Below are 23,673 nucleotides of genomic sequence, written 5' to 3'. Positions count from 1 at the left end.
CTATTGGTCTTTATGGTTCTAGATGCAGCATAGGTACAGGAAAAATGTAGAGTTCAGGTACTGGTAGGGCCAGGTGATATAGCCAAAAAATGTAGGAAGATTTTTTTCATATTGATTGCTCACAATCAAATTTTTAATGTTTATTAAAAATGTGATTATACATAAGTAAACCAACTTATAAACAAATACTAGTATAAAAATGTAAAGGCAAAAAGTCCTAGATGTTGGATTGCCTCTCTTTTTAGGGTTTCTGGGCAAGACACATTCCCTCAGGACAAGCTTTCATTCATTCCTTAAACTGGCGCTTCTGACCTGTGTGTTCTGCTGTTGGATGTATCCCGTAATGATGCGGAGACCGATTTGGGCCATTTCTTTGAGCTCCGTGTTACCTGGACTGCCAGGTGTACTGTGCCAAGCCTGCAACCTGTCCAGCAGGTTCACCACCCCTTCAAAAATCTGCAACAACAGCCAATGCAAATGTCAACAAAGAAGCCAATAAGCCTGTTTCCACACCTCATAGTATTAACAAGAACCTACCGCACTTAGTGTGATCACCTGCATTTAAACAGTGACTTGTGCTACATTCACTCAGAGCTCTCCACCCTGAGCCAACATACAACAATGAAAGTCCCTCGTCAAAGAGCAACTGACACAAGCCACACCCAGTGGCTTTATATATCAGGGATAATTGTATATTGTAAGTGCCTTTGTCAAATGAATGCTGACAGAAAGCTAAGTGAATAAAATATTATTAATAAGTAACAGGGAGAACCTTTAACATAATTGTGAAAGGTGGTTGGAGGACAAGAATTAGCAATTATTGCAATATATTGAACATCAAATTTTAAAATAGTGACAATTGCCATAATCACCTGATAAACAATTAGCCAACAAAACCTAAAGAATACAGTACCTTTAAGCTGTACAGTAGATACTTCTTCTATATTTTATCAATAAACTATGCAATATGGTGAGAAAAGAATGAGCTTTTACTGACATTTATAACCAATAGTTTAAACATGTGTTTCAATATTAAATTTCAATTTAATATTCAAAAATGAATGATGTGCCACTGCAATCTAGGTACAAACACAATAATAGTAATTTGGCTGCCTATGATCTTGGTGACCTATGTCAGTTTCCTAATGAAGTGTCCGCTATCTGCGCATCCCAATCAAAATTTTAATGCTTTGCCTGGAATGTTCCATATTATTGCATCGAATTTGTCTATTTCCATAGAGACAAGCAGTCATTTTTTGCAATTAAATATAATGAATAAATGTAAGGTAGATAAGCTTAATGCCATAGAATATTCCAGACCTAGAAACAGAATCTCCAGGAATGCAAGCATGTGGCATACCCTCCATCCCTGAAAAGTTACATAGCGCACCTTTAATTAAAACCATGAGCCAAGCATGTGATGTCATGTGAAAATACCTTTTCACTCCAGAGCGTGCAGTTGTCAGTGCCCTCAGAGAACAGGAAGTCCTGCAGCAGCCGGAGCAGTCGCAGCAGACTGGGACAGAAAGGTAGAGACACCCCCTGAGCCTCCCTCAGGTCAGACAGAGACGACTCCAGCATCATCTCCAAAAGACTAATGTAAGAAGGAGAAACATAAATAACTTATCAAAACGTATTTATCACAAAGCAGAAACGGCACACACATTTATATAGCACCTCTCCAAGGACTTCAAATCAAGAAAGCACTCTCCAGTCATACTCCTGTGTATGCAGACAGTGTTGTCATGATACTAATGTTTTAAACTCGATTTTTACACTATGGCTTTTTAGAAAGTAGAAAGCTATTTTCAACACAAAGTAATTGTAATTTCTTAGTAGTTATAATATTTATAAAGACATTCAAGAAAGCCCTGTTTCCATTGTAATTTTTTTCCTAGTATTGATATTTGAAAAGTGATTTTACTATTGATATTTTTGACAACACTAGGAGACCATAAAGATAAAATGAGTTAATCAAGTGTTTTGCTCAAGGACACAACAGCAGTATGCACTCTAGATGGAGCTTGAACCATCAGCCCTTGGGTGAGTGTGTATCCCAACTAAGCTACTGCAAAGTTATAATTTCTATCAATGCCAATGGTTGCTATGGTAAAAATATTTCAAAATTAGTGAACTAGACTGCATTTTGAGAGTTCAAACCATTTTTGAGAACTGCTAAATACCAGTGGTTCAATAAATAGGATAAAAGTTAGCATGGAGAAAATCCAAAACACTAGCAAGAAAGGCAAACACAACAGTGAAGGTGTGGTATCATTGGCTGTCGTCACTCACCTGCGTTTGATGTCATCAGGTGGACGGACCAGTTGGCAGGAGGAGCCCAGTTTAGTGAGAACAGAGAAGACCTGTCCTCTCTCTCTCCAAACCACGTCCTCATTCACCTCTGCTCCCCTACCGCTCCACAGCACCGAAAATACAATGTTCGTCAAAAGATTACACAGCTCCTCTTCAGGTGTCTGCTGTAAATACAAAAGAGAAAGAAATAAGAAATCCATACTATTAAAAATACATAATTGACAAATATGAGACATTAAACATGCATTTTTATTATTTGATAATTAGATGTACCAAACACACTATCCCAATTTTGAACTTCCCTCTGTTAAATGGCGCACTATGTAACTTTTCTGGTGTTTGTCTCCACAGTATAGCATTAGGTGTATCTATCTCATATTTCTTCAACAGCAGTGTCTTAATTGCCATACAAAATGCTCAAAAACATTTTGACCACAGATCCGACCAGACTGTCTCCATAGGCAGATTTACTGCCATAGTGTGGAATATTCCAGGCTAAGCAATAGCATTTCAATGGAGACAAACAGGTGGCAGTCTCTCCACCAGAAATGTTGCACACTAGTGCACCTTTACACATATATATTTACGTTAATAATTTAAGGTAAACTGGATTTGGAATGACAAAAAACATATGTCTATCTCATCTTCCACATATTGTTACAGACAAATGGCTCAGGACCTCCATGAACTACTGCATAAATAGTCTCCACTTTATCAGGGTGCTACCAGGGCTCTTTACCTGTGGGTTGGAGGTATTGGAGATGGTGTCTCCCGTGGGCTGGTCGATGCTGTAGCTGGTGTCGTCCAGGACATTGGAGAGACTGGAGCTCTTCCTGGGTCTGCTAGGGGGAAAGGGCTTGTTCTGATCCAGGGGGGAGGGGGTACCAGTGGGTGTACCCGGGTCCCCCACGCTCCCCAGGTACAGGTCAAACGGACTACCAAAGGGAGAGACGGGCTGATAGTCTCGCCCCTCTTCATCGGGACGAGGAGATGTTATGTCCACTGCGCTTGAGACAGTGGAGGAGTGACTTTCCTGATCCACTGAGTCAAAGGATTTAAAATGGAGAGATCCTCTGAAGTTTTTAAGAGTTTCTCCTCCACCACTAGGAGGCGACTGGGACAAATCAGAAAATCCTTCAGAAATGTCCGGATGTCCTCCTTCTTCTTCTTCCTCATCCTCTATGTCCTGAGATGTGCGATAGCTCAAAAACAGGTCTGTGTCCTCTATGACAAGTGCCTGGTCTTTGCGTAGAGGGGCACGGTATGTAGGTTCAAAGGAGCTGTGAGAGCTGGAGTTAGCGATGCTAGCAGCGCGGGACTCGTACGACTCTTTTACGTAAAGTTTAGTTAAAACGTCCTGCCAGCCCGGCTGTTTGGCAAGCTGCTTCACATAATCCACATTGGAGTAAATCAGATGGAAAAGCTGTAATAAAAAAAAAAACATTATTGATAAGACACAGTCAGATTCAGATCAGATTCTACAGATCAAGGGGTTTTAGTCAGGTTTGTGGAGATGCAAACCCACAGACAGTAGTAAGGATGCATGTTTTTAAAGTTTTTTTTTTGTGCAATTAAAACATCTACAATGAAAATACATTTTGTTTTTGTCTATTTTTTGGCTAAAAAGTAACATAGTAGAGCTTTAAGTTAAATATTATTGATAATATTCTTAATTTATGTAAAATGTGAGTTAAGAGACTTACCTTTCTACAAACATCTAACCTCACAGTTAGCTCGGCACGATGTGAAAGGCAGATCACAGCCAGGAGATCTCTGAAGTTAGGAGTGGCATCTGTGGCAAAATAAATAGATTTTTTAAAAAAATAAAAAAAATAATAACATTATAAGATCATAATCATTATAATATTGCTAATGCTAAAATCCTGTATAGGATAGTCTGTGGAAAGTGTGACAATAGACAATTACCTGTAGCAAGGACCTGCTCGTACAGACATCTCACTGAAGTCATGGTTACAGGAGAATCTTCAAGGCAATAAATCAGACCCAGATAGCCAAAATCCCTCAGTTTAATTTTCTGCTTGTTGCGCTCAGAAATCCGTTCACTTTTAAGAATTTTATATAAAACCTACAAAAGGTAATGAAATAAGTAATTGTGTTTTTGTTGATGTTTAAACTTTACCAGTTGGCAAATATTGGTACCCTGAACACTCGTTCTTTTGCCTCGTCTCCAAAATTGGGTGTGAGGAGTAGACAGTACAGCTGCTCTACTCCCCATTCCAGCAGAAAGCTCTGGACCTGCTCACGAGGAGGAGTGCTTCTCAACAGATCATACAACACATCCAGGGCCTGAACCACCTGATCGAAAGCAAAATAAGACATGAATTGTAGGCATCTGCAAAATTTTCAGTGTTTATTGGATGTACAACTTTGAGAGGAATAGGTCTTTTAAGGTGAGCTACTTAGTTTGAAATATTGTGTGAAAAGGTCAAATGATAAGACAATTTATTAATCAAAGCTTATCTACAAACATAGATTAAAAATAAGTGTCAAACCTGGCGTTCCTCTCCGACAGTCAGAATGAAAGCGAGGAAGCTCTGGAGCTCCTCTTGTGTTGGAGCCTTAAGGAAATCTTTAAGCAGCACAAACAGAGATGTCTGTATGGTTTGTTTCTCATCCAACAAAGGGCTGCCATCTTTCTCCACACTACAAAAGATACACATGTTCACTGTGGTGTGCCAGTTCTGTGTATATTCAAAACGTTTAAGCTTAAGGCCTTTTAAAATTTGGGGGTTTTTTGGGTTCTGACTTGTAGTGGGTCCGAATGGTGTCCAGGATGTACTGTACTCCATACTTCCTCTTCAACCGCTGCTTGCTTTTATTTATCACAGATGACAAATACTGGACATGAGCTGCAGAAAAACAGAGTATATTTAATAACTCCTTTCAGCGTGACATTTACCAATGCCAAACCAGGTCAAAGTCACCACAATATAATAGCAAGAATTAAGGTGCAGCTTCACACTTAAATACACTTTGACTATCATTGTAGTATCTACAATGCTTTTTGTTTGTTCAAATGCCACAGAGCCTTACCGAGACTGACAGCAAAGTGGCTTTTGGTCCAGATACGGAAGTCAAAGAGCAGGTGATGGTAGAGCTGCTGCAGCAGTGGACTGTTGCCCTCAGAGAAGACCTGCTCCAGCAGAAGCTGAGACGCCATTAACACATTCATGTCCATCATGTTTCCTGGGACCTGAGAGAAACAAATGGGCCGTGAGGGGGCGGAGAGACTGTAATGTGGATTTATATGTGGACAAGGCTCTGCAAAGCCTCTATTATTAGAAACACTTAGATGATGATGAAGTGGTGCACTCAGTTCAGGGAACAACATATGTTGCTATGGACTGTGTGTTTTCAAGACCTGTGTTTAGAAGGCCACATTTGCTTTGCAAAAAGGCTCAAAGCGCTCTCTTATGTCAATAAAAAAGTCCCAAGAAAAGTGCAGGTTTTAACTAGTCTTCCTTCATCTCCTCACCATCTGATGCAAAATTGTTTGGCAGTAAAATGATTATAAAGTCTAAGGTAAATAAGGATAAAAAGCTGGTGCAGTCATATACCCCCCATATGACTCTCATCTTGTAAGGACTACTGCTGTTTGAATGAAACCATATCTCATTACACAGTGATTATACAGAAACGCAGAAGAGGAAAGGTCAAATGTTCACAGTTAAATGATAATTATTAAAGCTCCCGCTGCTCTGGACAGTGTCACACTCACTTTGCTCAGCATGGCTCCAATGATGCTGGGCCCATGACACTGCAGCAAACACTCTTGATTGACTGGGTGATGACGAATCAGGTTTTTCACCATCAACAAGAACGCAGCAATGCTGTTTCTCTCAAGACGTCCCTCTGAAAAATGGAGCAAAACAACCCTAGAACTTCCTGAGTCAACCACAAACCAATTTATATATTACAAGCCACAATTTTGCATCTCAGAATGAGTCACTGTAACATATCACACACATATTGTTTTTGTTATTTGTCTGTATATACGTTTTGTATGTGGTTTTACCAAAGACTTAACTTATGTAACACTAGTTAACCATTTTGGAACCTTTAAAATACATTAGATATTGCATCTAAATCATGTAGTTTTTTTTTTTAATATAGTACTGGTACTCTGCTTGTGTGATAGTTATTCATGTAATGTTATATCTCATCTTACTGGAAAAAGTACAAATAACCTCTTTACATTACTTTTCTGAAATTCTAAAATATAAAACTAAAGAAATAAACGTGAACATACCAGAGGACTTCTTGAGTGGCAGCAGCATTCCAGTGGGACCCCTGGAGGAGGTCAGTTCTGGTCCGAGTAGGTCCGAAATTTCCTGTCCTCCATTGTAAACCTGCTCAGCCTCACACACCTGTTCTAACAGAGGCAGCACCACACCAATGCCCCCCACCACATTTACAACATCCTACCAAGGAACAGGAAATACAACAGGTGTTATCTGATGTAGAAATGAAACTGAATTACTAAAGCAAAAGCAAAAATAACCTTGATGTCCCAGTTGACTACTTGATGACCTGTCAGCCTACCATCGTACTGGTGATTAGGCGCCAGATCTAGACATATTTGGCCTTTGAATGCCTGTAGGAAAGAGATAGCGGTTTTAGTTTTGGAAAAAATAACTAACTTAAATAACTACAATTATTATTCTATGGTAGAATTTGATGTTGGTTTACAGCACATGCTAGTATACAGTTAATATCTCTGTAATTAATGGGATTAATCACATTAAGCAAAACTAGCATGGACACAAACTCAGACGTAAAAATGTTATGGTTCAACATATGTAGATATGAATAACTAATGGAATTACATAGGTCCTGGAATTCTTGATTGTCCTGAATGCAACCTATCTCATTCATATTTTCTATAGTATACATTCTTCACCTGGGGAGTGTAGTAGAGCAGAAGCTTGCTGTTGATCTCAGATAACTCTCCCTCTGTTTTGAAAAGGGACACGTGATTTGGCCCTTTGACATAAAGCAAACAAAGAGGTTAGTCATGTAAAATGCAACATGTAACTCAAATCTCTGGCACCATGCCCACCTGCGGAGTGTAGTGCCCGGGTCTGAGCTGGCTGCAGGGCTTCATGACAGATAAATGCTGTGCCCAAAAGTCCGTCCAGTGAAGTAGGTGTCCCCCATTCTGTGTCCTGGAGCCCTGCGGGGATAGTGTGGACAGCAGACTCCCCCACTGCCCCCCAGCGTCCACCAGCAAAGGAAGCAGGGAAAGACTGAGACCTGATGAGAACCGGGCCGTGTGAGGGGAAGGCAAACTCTGCGGGAGGGGTGGAGGACTGGGACAGCGAGGAAGAGGTGGTGGTGGTAGTGGTCCGGTGGCCTGCTGACCCAATGCAGCATGATGTAAAGGGCTGCAAGAAGATACATGTATATATATTTGAAAAGAATATATAATTCAGGAGAAAAAATTAAACAACAACTCATGTAATTACCTCACTAAAAGATGGAAATCTGAGCTGTGCTGTTTTACGCTGCTCCCCATCAATGTAAATTGTGACCAAGTTCTGGCCAAATGGGCGACGACCAGAAATATGGACAATGGCCACTGAATGCTGTTATTTAAAAGAACACATAATCAAATAGTGGTTATTTTTTACAGCTTGTTTATAACATTTCAAATACATTGACAGTACACTACAGAGATGCACACTGCCTTCAAAAGTCTCATGATTGGCTTCACCTGATTGATTAAAGCAATTTAGTTTAAACTCAAATCAAGCTGTGTTGAAATTAAGGCAGTACACTTCATTCTGACTCACCCAGCATGAGTCTGTCAGAGGGTACTCTGGCAAAGCAACAGCCATGTACTCTTTCTTAGTGCATACAGCCACCACCAGCACTCCCTCCAGGGTGAAGAAAGCCTCCAGTCCAGTGCCATTTGCTGTGAAAAAACTATAGGAAAACATTTTAAGCAATCCAAAATTGTCACACACACAAAAGTATATATTTGTTGTCATACCTGTAGAGCTGTTTCCTGCGAGGTCCTTTCCCAATTTCAGGTTGCGTTTGAGTGCCAGAGGTAGGGTAGGAGTTACGATAGTTTGACTGCTCAAAGGAACTGCGCTGAAGCTCCATATTGAGACAAAGCCAAGCATGAAAAGCAAAGCCACTTCCTGGCCAGCGCTGGACAGTGGGCACCATGATGCCTGCCATTGGAGGCGTAAGGTCAAAGTACTGCAGGGCATGGTTCTGTCCCTCCCTGGCCGCCATTGCTGACAGCACCCTGATGATGCGAGCGCAGTATGGATGAGCCCGCCCACCCACTGTCCCATTGTCCTGGTCCGCTCGGAGCAGCCTGAGCAGCCCCTTCAGCTCCTCTGGCCTTAAGCACAGGGAGCCCAGGTCCTGTAGCAGACCTAGCAGGGCATCGGCACACTGTCTGTCCAGGGTCTGAGGCTGAGATAGGACCTGCAGCAAAGCCCCCACCATACCTGCCTCCACAGCCACAGTCCGACAGGGTAGTGAGCCCCCACACACAGTGGCCAGCCACTGGGCCACGAGAAGCTGGAGGTCCCTCTGCCCCGACAGCTCTGGGAGCCACTGCAGGAGCAGCAGCAGAGGCTGGTCATTACTGATGCCCAAGTGGCTTGCATTAGCATGCTCTCCCTCCACAGCCTGAGGAACACAGTCAGGACATTTTAGAACAAGTCATATGAGTCCAAATGAGTTCCACTGTTTCCCTCTAGGCTCTAGGGTCAATGAGCACTGTACCATGTTCATGAGCTCTTGCAGCAGGCGCTTGGTGGGTAGACCTTGACTTTTCAGCACGTCAAACAGCTGGGAGTAACCAATTCTCTCCTTGAACACCTCCTGTGGGGAATAGGACAGAAATAGACTTTAGAAAGCAGTACCACAGGGATATAGAGTTGGCACACTTTCATCATCTGGAAGCTGACACAATATGATTTCCGATCTACAAGGAAACTGCCTTTCTGATCAGGCAGTGAAAATGGTGTTGCATGCATCAACATGCAATCAAATGGTTTGTTTTCAGACTAGTTATATATATATATAACTATATATATATATATATATATATAACTATATATATATAACTATATATATATATATATATATATATATAACTATATATATATATATATATATATATATATATATATATATATATATAACTATATATATATATATATATATATATATATATATATATATATATATACACACATATATATATACACACACACATATATATATATACACACACATATATATATATACACACACATTCTTACCTTAGCAGAGGGAGAATCGCTCATTATTGCTGTGAGGACTTCTAAGGCATGTACGGTAATACTGTCTGATGCTTTTTCCAGAACCTACAGTCAAATAAGAAGGCAAATATAACTATGAGGTTGCATCATTACACTGTGGGTTTGTTTTTGTGCAGAAAAGTGAACTACACAACAAAGTCATAAATTAAAGTGTAGTGCCTTTTCCCATTTCACACCAGAACAGTGAATTTAAGCAAAACAAAACTAAAAGATTGTCACACACATCAATTTTGTTTTTGTTTGTTGATTACAGATAGAGGCAAGCATGCAAAAACCTAAAACTTTAACCAAAAAGAGAAATAACAAGAAACGAGAAGACAGGTTGATCACCAAATGAGAAAACATCAAATGCACGATAAGGTCTCCCCCTGAGCAGCACCAGTCACATGACAGCCAGAATCAGAAATGTGAACAAGCTTTGCTAAACACCATCTCATGCACAGCAAAAACATTAACCTAGAGCTGTCAACAGGGAATTCAACCAGAGAAAGTAGGCTTTGAAACTTTAACACAAAATACAGAGCTATACTTTTCAGTCTAGCCCATAGTTGTCTCTTCATGGACCATAGATATGATTTGAGTAGTTAAAGTGTTTATGCTACATTCTCATTGTCCTTTGATCCTCTGTCTGAGAACTTCAGTCTTTTTGATTTTTATGCCTATTTAAAAGAAAGTAGGACAATGAATGTCACTGCTTTAAGATAATTTGACTGGGACTCTAGTAATTAACACAGCTCATTCGTCAGAACTGCTGTTGGTCTACCCACATCTAAAGGGTGATCATTTCCATTACAAAGATGATTGAACATCAACATTATTGAGAATAGTTCCACATTCCACAGTACCTGTGGAATGGCAGACCGGGGTGGTGGTCCCTCTGTATAAGAAGGGGGACCGGAGGGTGTGTTCCAATTACAGGGGAATCACACTCCTCAGCCTTCCCGGTAAGGTCTATTCCAGGGTGCTGGAGAGGAGAATCCGGCCGATAGTCGAACCTCGGATTCAGGAGGAGCAGTGTGGTTTTCGTCCTGGTCGTGGAACACTGGACCAGCTCTATACTCTTCATCGGGTCCTCGAGGGCTCATGGGAGTTTGCCCAACCAGTCCACATGTGTTTTGTGGATCTGGAGAAGGCATTCGACCGTGTCCCTCGTGGTGTCCTTTGGGGGGGTGCTCTGGGAGTATGGGGTCCGGGGCTCTTTGCTAAGGGCTGTCCGGTCCCTGTATGACCAGAGCAGGAGCTGTGTTCGCATTGCCGGCAGTAAGTCAGACCTGTTCCCAGTGCATGTTGGACTCCGCCAGGGCTGCCCTTTGTCACCGGTTCTGTTCATTATATTTATGGACAGAATTTCTAGGCGCAGCCAGGGGCCGGAGGGGGCCTGGTTTGGGAACCACAGGATTTCATCTCTGCTGTTTGCAGATGATGTTGTCCTGATGGCTTCTTCGAGCCAGGACCTGCAGCAGGCACTGGGGCGGTTTGCAGCCGAGTGTGAAGCGGCTGGGATGAGAATCAGCTCCTCCAAATCCGAGGCCATGGTTCTCGACCGGAAAAAGGTGGTTTGCTCTCTCCGGGTGGGTGGTGAGTCTCTGCCCCAAGTGGAGGAGTTCAAGTATCTCGGGGTCTTGTTCACGAGTGAGGGAAGGATGGAGCGGGAGATTGACAGGCGGATCGGTGCAGCGTCTGCAGTGATGCGGTCGCTGTATCGGTCCGTTGTGGTGAAGAAGGAGCTGAGCCGGAAGGCGAAGCTCTCGATTTACCGGTCAATCTACGTTCCTACCCTCACCTATGGTCATGAGCTCTGGGTAATGACCGAAAGGACAAGATCGCGGATACAAGCGGCTGAAATGGGCTTCCTCCGCAGAGTGGCCGGGCGCACCCTTAGGGATAGGGTGAGGAGCTCGGTCACACGGGAGGAGCTCGGAGTAGAGCCGCTGCTCCTACACGTTGAGAGGAACCAGCTGAGGTGGCTCGGGCATCTGCTCAGGATGCCTCCTGGACGCCTCCCTAGGGAGGTGTTCTGGGCATGTCCCACCGGGAGGAGGCCCCGGGGAAGACCCAGGACACGCTGGAGGGACTATGTCTCTCGGCTGGCCTGGGAACGCCTTGGGGTCCCACCGGAGGAGCTGGAGGACGTGTCCGGGGTGAGGGAAGTCTGGGAGTCCCTGCTTAGACTGCTGCCCCCGCGACCCGGCCCCGGATAAGCGGAAGAAAATGGATGGATGGATGGATTATTGAGAATATTTTAAACTAAATTAATATATTTTGGTATATTAAAAGTGGTTTTGAGAGTTATATCAAGAGCAGATATAGATACACATGTTTCCAACAGAGAAAACATTTACTTATGATTGCAGTATTAAACTACGCTAATCCCTTAAGACCAATACTTGACTTTAACTACTCGTGACTAGCTGAAAGGAGATAAAGGGCCTTTCAAAGTGTGATGCAGTGGGCTACTGCCTTTAGGGTAGACTTCCTGCTTAAAGTTTCCTGTTACCAAAAGAAGAAGAGGCTGAATTTCCTGCTGACAGACTTGTTTGACACCGTCTTGGAGTACCTGGTCCACTTCAACCTCTGTGAGCAAGTGCGTGGTGAGGTCACAGTCAACCTTATGCTCCAACCTGCTGCTTTGAAATAACTGCAGGCCACATGTACACGTTCACCAGCAGCAAGCACAAACACAGACACTCAATTAGACATGAGACATGAGACATGAGAGGCAGCTGGCTTCAAATTTATCAACAAGGCTCTAAGAAAATTGTTTAATATGTCAAAAACTGGTGAGACGTGGTTGATTGTCAGGAAAAGCAGCATACAGGGCAAAAGAGGACATAAGATGGACAGGGTTCTGACCTTGCTGTTTTGAATGAGCCTGAGGATATGTTCAAAGCAATTGTTGTTTAAAAACACAGCCTGCAGAACGGGTCTGTCAGAGCATTGCAGGATCTCAGGGATAGCAGCTAAAAGACACAAGTGACAAGGGTTAAACAGTGGCAGACTGACAAAAAAAACTCATTAGATATGAGTAATGATGTTTACTGTGTTCTATATATCTATATATATATATATACAATGGAAGACTTTTGTTGCCCACAGCCTAAAAACAAACTGGGCAGTAAACACATATTGCTGGGTTTTGATTTTTGTTGGAATAGTTCATGGGGCAAATATATTATTAAGTAGGAGCTTTATCTTTATTCTGTAATCATTTTTCAAAGTGCTTAAAACAGTGGATCTGTTTTAAAACATACTGAGCATTTGGCTCTGCAGTGACACCAGGTTCTCTTCCCAGCTCTGGCGGTCCTTCTCATCACTGCACAGGGGGCGGTTCCAGTTGAGCAGGTGGAAGTAGCTGTGGAGTACACTCTTGATGTCGACAAGGCGCTCGGAGGGGCTGCTCGCGTGCAGCAGATGGATCATGGAGGTCAACGTCTGCAGTGTCACCCGCGGTAATGCTGCGTCTCTGCCCTCACTTGGAGTTCGGCAGCACCAGTCTCTTAGAACAGAGAACAGGTCCTCCACAGCCTGATCAGTGATGGTCAGGAGGCCATTTTTCTGAAATGTACAAACATGTCATGCTATTTAAATATTCACAATTCTGAAAAAGCAGAGTACAGCTTGTGTCGTTATGTATGTATGATGGCATTTTGTAGCAAATGTAACAAGCCAGAAAAGTTACATAAAAAGTTAACTCATACATATTTTTTAATGGTAACTGAAAAAGCCTGATAATAAATGATACTGTTTGTTGCATGTATGATGCTACCTTGTTGCCATGTTATATACTTGCAAAGTGGTCTTTCAGCTATATAATTATAAAGCCAGTTACAAAGGGAAAAATGATGGTACCTTCCCTCCGCTGATTACAGCTCCCTGGAGATGAACCAATCGCAGAGTAAGGAGCTGTGGGATATCCTGACTGTTCTGCAGACTCTCTGTGCACATACATTCAAGACATCAGGTTTAAATCTCTCTATTGCCCCATTGAGACCAAAGCAATGGAAAATGTGCACAATCAACACAATTCCCCTGCTGCTGTTCACATCTACGTCACATACAATCCTAAGTCTTTGCAATTGGACAGGCATTACACAATTAGTCTTTTGCATGTTCCAGTTAACACATTCTATTAAGCATTAAAGCATTAATCTCTCTGAAATTTTAGGCAAACACAGACTTGCTCATTCTGGGGTTTACCTTAGGGCTTACAGATTAGCGCTTACTTATCAAATGTGCTCATGTAATTAGAAATACTTGGACTCATGAACCTGATAATTAGTTGATATTAGGATGTAGTTTGCAGTTGGCATATTTAGGATTAGAATTAAAAGAAGAAGGGAAATGTGGTAAGCAGAGACCAGAAAGACACTGGCTTTACCATGGAACAGTGCAGGCAGCTCTTCTGGTAAAGGCAATGGGGAGAACTTGTATTTGTTCCTCTCAAGTGCGCTCACCTCCTCCCTGTAACACACTTGTGTCAGTACAGTCAACATATTTAACCTGTAGGCTGTAAATATGTGGTAAAGTGCAAAGTTGAGTTTATGTTTATGGCAAAAAATCGTACACATTGACCCAACTTAAGTAGTCAAACAAGTTACGTACTACAGCAATAAACTGTATATTGACAAAAAGTAAATATTGATGCAAATGAGCTGCAACTTAGCAGTATGTAAAAAGTAACTTTATTTTTGTAAGTAAGGCTACTGCCACATTGTTGACAGTGTTGTTGCTGAAAATACAAGCATTGTCTTCAAAGTAATAGTGAATACCAAGAATGTAGTACAGTTTCTGGGGAATAATTATGTTATTTGACTTTAAGTAGTTTAAGCATTTGTTTATTTATGTACCTAGTAGTAGATACAGTTATCAGTTTAATTGTGTCCTGTGAATGTTGGTTAATCTGTTTATCTGTTATTGGCCAATGGCTGTTTCACTGTTTACTTTACGAACAAGACTTTTGTTAAGCCCTATCAGGTGAATGCTGTTGTAATTTTGGCCTCTACAAAAATACAAATTGAACTGAATAGTTTTTCTTCACTTCAATATAATATGCAATAATTATGATACAATTGTTTTAACATCTTTTAACAGTATTGCTTCTTTCAACCCTGACAGTGGCTTGTGTCAACCACACTGTCTGCAAACTCAACTGACACTGAGCAGGCCCCTCTAAAAATATTCACTACCCCTTTGAGATTTGGAGACATCCCCAGCTCATGACAAAATGTTGATGTTTTGGTCTGTGTGGAACTAAATGGTTATCTTTGCTGCCCCGCAGTAAAAGCAGGACTCACCCTGACAAGCGCCTCCTCCAGGTCTGATAAGGGTCAAACAGGCTCTCGCACAGCACCAGCCCATACTGCACCACCAACTGCAGAGAGTCCAGCTCCCCTTGGCCTTTCTTTATCTGATCATGGGAAAAGTCATACTTTACAGTTTAAACTGGAGAAGGTTTAAGCTTTTCATTGCATTTTAAAAGTAATCTTGGTAACCTCACTAGGACATCAAGTGGAACATAATATTAAAAGTTTTGTGTTACTAAGCTCTGTACATTACCGGTAATTTAATAATATAGTCCAGTGTTCCTAGTTCCTAGTTCCTTTTTGGCAATTTCAGTACAAACTAGGTATATCTACAGCTTTCTGGTCAAAAGCCTCCAGTGGCCTCAGCAAGGTCAAGTACTATGTAACATCACATGACTGTCCTCATTACAGACAGGTGTTTTAGATTACTAACACCTGGCTGCAGGGGCGGAATTAGACCAATCACACTGTTCTTATATCCCTAGCCATCCCTGCCACTACTTTCCCCCCACTCTCTCAGCTCTATCTGAAATGTGGTTGGAGGAGTTTAAGTGTTTAGTCCAAAGTTTAATTAAATATTATGTACATTGATAATCAGCAATATAAAAACTTATTTTGTAACTCTGACACTACAAAGGTATAGAAATCCTATCAATATAGCTTTGCATGTGTCAAATTTGAGAAATTCTGAGAAAACTGTATTGTTAGTCTCCTTATGTTTAAATGATTCTTAAGCATACAACAACTACAAATACATTCCTTCTCATTGAATAGAGGTTCAGCCACTTCAGCCAATTCTGCACATATGTAGATAATACACAATATATTATAAACAGGTTAAATTCTCTGATATTTCTTGTGCTGCCCATGACACTAAATCTGGCCTGTCGAGATGATGGAGTGGACGAGCAGTGCAGCCAAGTCCAACCATAAATAAAGAGAGAGCTCTGTTTGAATAACACTTAAACCTCACTAGCTGTACAGTACCTGTTGCAAACAGAAATCCAAAAGCTTGATGGTTTCAAAAACAAAACCGGGGGTCTTCTCAAGGTCAATGTTCTCCATATTTCTGTAGGCAGAAAGAAAGAAATAATTTTCAAGGTTTAACACGGACAACATGGGTATGTGTTTATTTCAGTCAACAAATAGCAAATGTGTCCAGTTCAGACATATTATAATCCTATTTTAAACCTGCCTGAGTGAACATTTTACTTACAACTGTCTGGATCATTGACAATTACTAACTGAAAATTTAATTAATGGCACTGCAACACTAAGTACATTGAGGTTACCCAAGTGGTCAGTGGTACTCACTAATTGTTTCAACATTACCAACTCAGAATACATATAACTCCTAAAAAAACATCAAGACTAAGTTTGACTTAATAGCGATCACAACAACTAGGTCTGAATAAGGAATGAGCTAGGACTACATCAGAACTTGCCTTAACTGTAAAGCAGAACTACAAAAACAGGATTACTCATATACTGATTGTGTAGTATTCATATCACCATTTAAGAGCCATTGATGTAATTGATTACATGGATTGGGTGGACTGGGATTGGAGAAGGGTTGGGCGATATACCAAAAAAAAAAAAAAAATCACAATTAAAATATTTTCACTGTTCATGTAAACTTAGTATCCTTATATTGCTTTGAAAGTTCACACACCATTGCACCTGTCACTCACTCAGGGAACTGCTGAACCTGACCAATAGTAGATGTAGGTGGTGATCTATGCTCAAACAAACTTTTGTGTTTTTGTTTGAGCATGGAGGTGATTTCAAAGAGAAAATGAATGACTCATGACATGACAATTTTAACGATATATCATATTGTCACAGGAATAAGATCAGGATTCACTTTTTATCTCCATATTGCCTAGCCTTAGATTGGAGTATGACATGTTATTGATCAAACAGGAGGTTGGGCATCACCTGCACACAATGATGAAGAACTTGATAAGGAGCAGCGGGTGTGGGGCACTGCTGTTTTGGTCGGATGTGTGCGAGAGATGCAACGCGCTGTGCCACAACTGGGTGCTGAGGAAGACCAGGACCTCTCGGGGGAGAAGGGGCACCTCAGAGCTGCTCTCCTCCAGCCTGCAGTAAGAGGAGCATGGGAGGTAAAGGGAGGCACTACCAGAGTACAGAGTGCTGAAGTCTGTATTTGGCATTATTACAAAATAATGTACTTAGAGTAACTATCCTGAACTATGCTATTGGTAATCCAATACAGAAATGTGCTAAAACATGTTTTTAAATGTATTTGTTCATGTTTAAGTATCAGACAAATGTGAAATTACTGTAAACCTAAAAGTGTAGAAACATTACTCTATACTTTAGATCTATTAAAAAAATTACTAACTATAGATATTCAAATTTTGTATACATATCTTCAAAACAACATTCAAGATATTATCCAAATTTGAATAATCTGCTCACCTCTAAATGTACTGTGACTGGATTTCTGTGTAAAACTGACTCACCGCCGAGGCTCCAGAGACGCCACATCAATGAGCCGTTCAAAAGATGCCACGAACGCTTCAAGCCACTGCTGCAGATAGCTTACATCTTTCTGTGTAGAACAAGAAGGATACATATGGGTAAAGAAAATATGTTTTAATAAAACACAAATAATACATTTTTTTTAAACCACTGTTCAAAACTGCATACCTGATTCTTCTTTTTTTGACAAATGACTAATTAAATAATTTTCTTTTATCTGTATAATTCAGAGTCAAAATTTGCAAACAATTTGAAGCATCGCAGGCCGGAATAGGTGATAAATGCAAACTGGTATTTTCTGAGCACTCAAGCCTCAAACGCAAGAAATGACAACTCAAACATATTTGTCACAGTTTTATACATAGACTATGTTGGTATAGGTAATCTTTATTTTAATAATTCTGTTGAATACATTTATTTTAGTAAATATGTCACTTCTACTGTCTACTGACTAAGGATTAAATCAAAAACAACGAATACCATTATGGTATTATGGGGAATAAATTTGACTATGGGGGCCATCATAGTCTCCTCTATTAATGGGAAGCCCCGCAAACGTGGACGAATTAGTGCAACTGAGTAAGCGCACGACCATGATGAAAAAAAACAAACAAAGAAAACACAAAAGACCTTTTGCATATGACCTCACTTGTATCAATACATGAATGATGTGTCTATTTGAGATGCACTATCATTTCAGCATCACTGGCTAGAGGTAGCATTGACTAAACATTTGACCTGTTTTTGAAACAGGATGTTGCACATCTCGCAGCAAAAAAACACATTAGTCAATTATTTCCTTGTTCAAAACACAAAGGTACAAAGTAAATGAGCATTTTACCTTAATTATAACTGGTCATCATAATAACACAAACATCTATAATTATAAGCATCACAAGATTTCCAATTTGAGAACAGACTTAATTCATATTTTGTTTATAAACCGCAGTGGTTATCTGACCTTAAATCAGCACAGCACATCCTGTCTATGTGATCTAACATCAAACTGAGAAGTACAACCTAAACAACAACAACATAGTTCAGAGCATGTGAAAAGTCCACTACTGCCACATATAACGGACATGAGGTTGTGACATATCCATGAAGAGACACAACTGAGATGTGTCAAAATGCATATTACAAAACTGGCACAAAGAAATGTTCCAGTGCAGCATTGGCCCATCATCAGGTGGGAATGATTGTTTCTGTGCTTCTCCAAAATGAGCTGTTTTAAGTCCACTGTACACAACTGTATCAGACACTTCCCCTTGTAGCTTTAGCAAAATTACCCATGTACAGAATGTACGCGTACAGAATATTGCTTACACTACGGGCGGCAAATGGAGTAGAAAATAGTAGAGGTGTACCATTTTACTTACCGCAGACACTTTTTCCACAGTATAGCATTAAACTTATCCACTTGGTATTTATTCAAATGCTGGTGTTTTTATTGGACAAACAATACCTCAAAACAAGCTATCTTACTTTCTTAAGATAAGTTTAATGCCATACTGTGGAATATTCCAGGCACAGCGATAACATCTCCATGGAGACAAGCAGGTAATGGCTCAACCACCAGAGAAACTACACAGTGTACCTTTAAGTAGCCTAGATAAAAACAGCAAATCATTAAGTTGAGTGCCAAATTAGAGTATAGAGTGAATCATCTATATAAAAACTGCAAAGAGCTACCAAAGACCAGATTAAAAGAGAATACATTTGCAGTGTTTTTCAAAGATTGTAAAGTGATGTTCATGCATTTTCTTGATTCATTTTATTATCCATTCTCAACATTATAATTAATTTCCAATTAAGTGCAAAAATGTATTTTGTATATTATTATCAGGAGAATCTGAAAGGATATATATTTTGTCATGACCAACCCCCCTAATATCAACAACGCCAACAAGGAAAACAGCAACCACTTGTGCACTCTAGCATTATATTGATTGCTAAGAATCTTGTCACATACCCAGTGGCATTGGTCTATGAGCCAGTCCATCTCTCATGTTATTAGCGTGAGCAGGGCCCAGGTCCGTTCACAATGAGCCCTCATCAGCTGCACATTTGCCCTGTTCTCTCTACCAGCAGCAGCAGCAGCATTGTCTGACACTGTGCTCTAAAGACGCACAGAGGAACCAGGAAATGACATTTCACTTTAACCAAAGCCTATTTCCTCCAAACACGTCAAAGGCCTTCCTCTTCAGACTCTGCTCCAGTTGTCTTCAATAGTGCAATAGTGGGGAGATGTTGGCTATTGTAATATGATTTTAGCTGTACAAGGTTAAATAAGTAATTTCTATGCCAATTTGCTCACTCTGCTATTTATTTGAAGTAGATCATTCATTGTAATGATACTATACATTTAAAACAAGGTTTACTGGAGTTATCCTGCTTGATCGTTATAATATAGTCAGTGGCATAAAGTTGTTTCAATATTATAATTTATCATACTATATTTCTGTAGCTATATATTGTGCTTCAAAGTGTGTTATTGTGACAGGCCGTTATCATGCAGATAGATACTATATGTAAGACATTTGGGGCCATAAAAACAAAAGCATTTATCCTAGAATTATTATAATGTATGAGAAGCAGTCTAAAAAACATCACCAAATATAGTCACATAATCGGTGACATTCCCAAAAGGGCAATTTTTAAGATAAATGTAGAACACTGATCTTTATGGTTAAATAATATTTTGGTATTTTTTGTATCTATTTAGTTTGCTGCAACATATTCAGTTCTTAAACTTCACATTTACCAAAAATAGGAAATGAGATTTGATAGTGAGAAGTAATGCACACAGCAGGTTCCCAATAAAAGTGTTGTTAAAGACACCTGTGGAGCCTGGATTTCATGGAAGTATTCATAATGAATAAGCTGCATAATGGTAATCAAAATTACAGCTCAAGTATACACTACACTTCACCAGATAATCATACAGTAGAAAGTGAATAGTGTGCTTGTAATGATCCCAGCAGCTGTGCGGCTCTGTACTGATCAGCATTCAACTCTGCCTCCTGCACAAGTGAAAGAGTCTGTGACTGCTCCTGCACACTCGTGTGTTGGTAAACACACTGCTGCTTCACAAGGGGATTGAGTCATCTGCTCCAAACCTCCAAGGACCTCGTAGTCAGAGGAATAGTGTGATTGCACTGGTCTCCAACATTAGAAAGTATTATAACGAATGAACCAAAATGATGGAGTCCAGCTGGTTTCAAAAGCTAAAGATGACACTATTCCCCTTAAACACACAGGAGTTTCACATCTGTGTGAAAGTGGATGGGTGACAGTTGGTTGTTACTGTGGACTGTTGCCATTGACACAAGCACTAATTAATCCCAACAGTGTCTCCACATAATGACTATTATTTTTTATTCTGTGTGTCATGCACACGAACACTGCACTTTGGCAGATGAATCATTTCTTCTTTGATTGTATCTTCAGAGAATTAACTAATAATGCACAATAAACAACTAAGAGCTTTACACATTTTGTTTTCAATTATGTTGACACCATAATAAAATAAAACTATGTTAAAACTTGTTACAGTTGAGCAAGTGTCAAGTTGCATTAAAAACTTCCTAGAGTTTTCAAAATTCTTCATTCCAGTAATGACAAAACACACCTTTATAAAGTCAGGCGTGTAATCAGGCTTTTCTGCCATGTCCTGGGGATATCAGGAGTAACAATGGCATTGAAGCTGCTCTGAGGCATGGGCCGTCACACGTTGGGAGCCTTCACTCAGATTACATCACACATAGGTCTGTGCCTGTCAGGCATTAGCATTTTACATTGCCCTGAGAGGCATCTTGTGATAAGATATGAGTCTCAAACACTGCCAGTGACGCTGGTTTGAGCCTAAGCAGATGAAAGACAAGGCGTCTGCTCACTATTGTGTCAGGGTCTTAAATATGCTTAACTCAGCCCATTGTCAAAACAGGCATTAAGAGTCGACAAGGACAAAAAGATGTGCAAACAGAAGGCCAACAATTAATTGTCAGTAAATAAAACCACAGACAGTTTTATTGTTAATCCTCTCTACATAGACCTCTGCTAAATAACACATGATATAAATGCATGTTCTCTAGAGTCGCAGGCCTGAGCTGGTGGGGCTCAGCTGATCTACAAGTCTTTGCAGCAGTGATGTGATTTCTTGCACAATCAGAGGAAGCAGAATGTCTTTATCACAAACATGCCTGAGCAAGTTTTGCCTCTTATTGTTAATTACAGCTGAAAGATCACGATTCAATCTTAAAACATCTTAATGATTTAAAAAAAGTTTTAACGAGCAAATTAGCAAGAGGATTTTCTGTACAATTTATTAGAACATTTAAGGCTGATAGTAAAATCTTGGGCGTAACTGCTGTGACTCAAAGACAGGTTTTACATCACCAATAATGAAAATAAATGCTCTTGCTTTTCAGAACATCATTTGCAGTTTTCAAAGCTTTGTGGGAGGGGTGACATGAGATTAGCGGCGTGAAAATGTCACATATAAAAGGTAGATTGGACTTGACAAACAGGTGGACAACAAAAACAGAGCATCTACATTGGTTGTTTGAAAGGTAGGAGAGGCGGGGTATTGTTCTCTAAAGTGGTTCTGCTGCCTGTCTGCAACCTATTGTGTCTCTCTGAGTCACACAGGCGGTGACGTTTAAAGAACGCTTAAGTATTCAGACAAATTCGTTTTGAATATATGTTACTATTATAACTCTTAGCAGAACTGTAGAACGATGTGTGCTGCTTCTTTAGCTTGGTAAAAAAGTGTGGCATGACCGGGAGCCACAGCGTGATCACCATGATTGGCAAAACCCCAAAGGTGAAGCCAAAGGGTGGATTAAAAGTACACTTCCTCTGAGTGCAGCCCTCACTGACCACAATGATCACTTTGATATTAAAAGCTGCAGGAACTGCTCAGGAGTCCGAAGAAGTTATTAAATAAGAGAACAAACAAACAAGCACATGCAACAGAAACCTACAGAGCCAGAAAGAGCCCCATTGTCTCCAGGCAAAAAAAACAAATGACTAAAACTGGATTTAAATTAAAGAAAGCATGCATGATGTCCCCTCTCTCTCTCTTGGCTTATTATTTGTTAATTACTGACTACAAGTGCTGTGAGGACCACACTCAGACCTACAGGAACGACAATTATGAATCAAATGTCACAAAGTACAACTGTGTGAGTCCTGATGGAAATAAAATGACAAACTGAACAGCCTGTGTGAGGATAAAGTGTATGCTAACAGGAAGGGAAGTAGCCTAGCTAAACTTCAGTACACCTGCATCACAGGTAGCCTTTGATAAATACTGTAAAACTACCAACACAACAGAATTAAATGAACGAGCTGCTATCCAAAAACTGCTATAAACACGTTTTACAGCATTTTATATTGCGCCCATATATTTTATAGCACTTTATTTGCGGCCACTATGTAAACAAAACAACAAAAACAGTCCACTTCCTCATATTACCCAGCGCTATCACCCGCATATGACACTATTGTAACCAAAAGAACGGAAAAAGAAAGACTTAATAGCTCGGATATGTGGTCATTGTCAATAATATCATAGTAAACGAGTAAAACCGGTGTCAAATGACAAGCTCCAACGACAACAGGTGTCAGCGGCAGGTCCAGCTCCGCGCTTACCTTTGTGTAGTACAACATCCACAGCTCGTACAGTCGCTCCTTCGATGCCATCCCGCTGCCCTTGTGATTGCTCATTAATGTCCCTCTGTTTAAAATGATTACACGGTTTGTTATAACCAATTTAGTGTCTGGTTTGTTTGAAGTTGTTTCCCAAAGACAGGAGAATCATCCGCGCTCTTTTGAACCATCGCTGCAAAAAAGGTGCACACACAAACGCGTAAAAGTGCTATTAGATCTTCTAGTGCAAAGTTAGCAAAGTGGCATTAAAATATAAAACGTAGTGTCCAGGCAGAAAATGTCTAGATATCCTACAAGAAAGCGTGGAAATACGTTTGTGGAGGAACACTCATGTCCGTAACGAAGGCGAGGTTTGTAGCTGTATGATTCCTTTTGGAGAGGTTTCCCACGGAAGCGACACATGCCAAACGCCGCACGGAGAAAATGACAGCGCCGCACGCACCGACCCACTGCGCGCTCTGCAAGTGTCACATTCTCCAACAAGCAGTGAAAAAATGGGTTCAGAATAAAGTGTCATCCACCCAGGTACA

At 40.5% G+C, this 23,673-nt stretch overlaps 1 protein-coding gene across 5 annotated transcripts in view; it reads right to left on the bottom strand.

The window, feature by feature from the left end:
* The window catches only part of nbeal2 (neurobeachin-like 2), a 37,878-nt gene extending 14,205 nt beyond the window's left edge, over positions 1-23,673 (bottom strand). The window contains exons 1-30 of one of the 5 annotated variants that reach the window (XM_033980444.2): positions 23,126-23,673; positions 17,452-17,540; positions 16,901-17,065; positions 15,950-16,031; positions 14,954-15,066; positions 14,038-14,120; positions 13,509-13,594; positions 12,911-13,214; positions 12,513-12,619; positions 12,217-12,297; positions 9,621-9,704; positions 9,079-9,177; positions 8,327-8,982; positions 8,127-8,259; positions 7,800-7,919; positions 7,394-7,718; positions 7,235-7,317; positions 6,836-6,928; positions 6,584-6,755; positions 6,053-6,186; positions 5,368-5,527; positions 5,081-5,183; positions 4,827-4,977; positions 4,474-4,629; positions 4,240-4,399; positions 4,017-4,105; positions 3,053-3,736; positions 2,293-2,477; positions 1,438-1,594; positions 313-456 (exon numbers count right to left, since the gene is read on the bottom strand). In XM_033980444.2, coding sequence (XP_033836335.1) covers positions 313-456; positions 1,438-1,594; positions 2,293-2,477; positions 3,053-3,736; positions 4,017-4,105; positions 4,240-4,399; positions 4,474-4,629; positions 4,827-4,977; positions 5,081-5,183; positions 5,368-5,527; positions 6,053-6,186; positions 6,584-6,755; positions 6,836-6,928; positions 7,235-7,317; positions 7,394-7,718; positions 7,800-7,919; positions 8,127-8,259; positions 8,327-8,982; positions 9,079-9,177; positions 9,621-9,704; positions 12,217-12,297; positions 12,513-12,619; positions 12,911-13,214; positions 13,509-13,594; positions 14,038-14,120; positions 14,954-15,066; positions 15,950-16,031; positions 16,901-17,065; positions 17,452-17,540; positions 23,126-23,200 — 5,073 coding nt within the window. In that variant the 5' untranslated portion in view covers positions 23,201-23,673. Of the gene's footprint in view, positions 1-312; positions 457-1,437; positions 1,595-2,292; positions 2,478-3,052; positions 3,737-4,016; positions 4,106-4,239; positions 4,400-4,473; positions 4,630-4,826; positions 4,978-5,080; positions 5,184-5,367; positions 5,528-6,052; positions 6,187-6,583; positions 6,756-6,835; positions 6,929-7,234; positions 7,318-7,393; positions 7,719-7,799; positions 7,920-8,126; positions 8,260-8,326; positions 8,983-9,078; positions 9,178-9,620; positions 9,705-12,216; positions 12,298-12,512; positions 12,620-12,910; positions 13,215-13,508; positions 13,595-14,037; positions 14,121-14,953; positions 15,067-15,949; positions 16,032-16,900; positions 17,066-17,451; positions 17,541-19,442; positions 19,597-23,125 lie in introns of those variants that run through there. The other 4 variants (XM_033980446.2, XM_033980447.2, XM_033980448.2 and 1 more) reach the window with 4 other exon arrangements.

This window comes from Periophthalmus magnuspinnatus, chromosome 16, assembly GCF_009829125.3.
Source record: "Periophthalmus magnuspinnatus isolate fPerMag1 chromosome 16, fPerMag1.2.pri, whole genome shotgun sequence".
NCBI lineage: Eukaryota > Metazoa > Chordata > Actinopteri > Gobiiformes > Gobiidae > Periophthalmus > Periophthalmus magnuspinnatus.
Note: the sequence above shows the minus strand (reverse complement) of the source record. Positions and strands in the feature narration are given on the sequence as shown.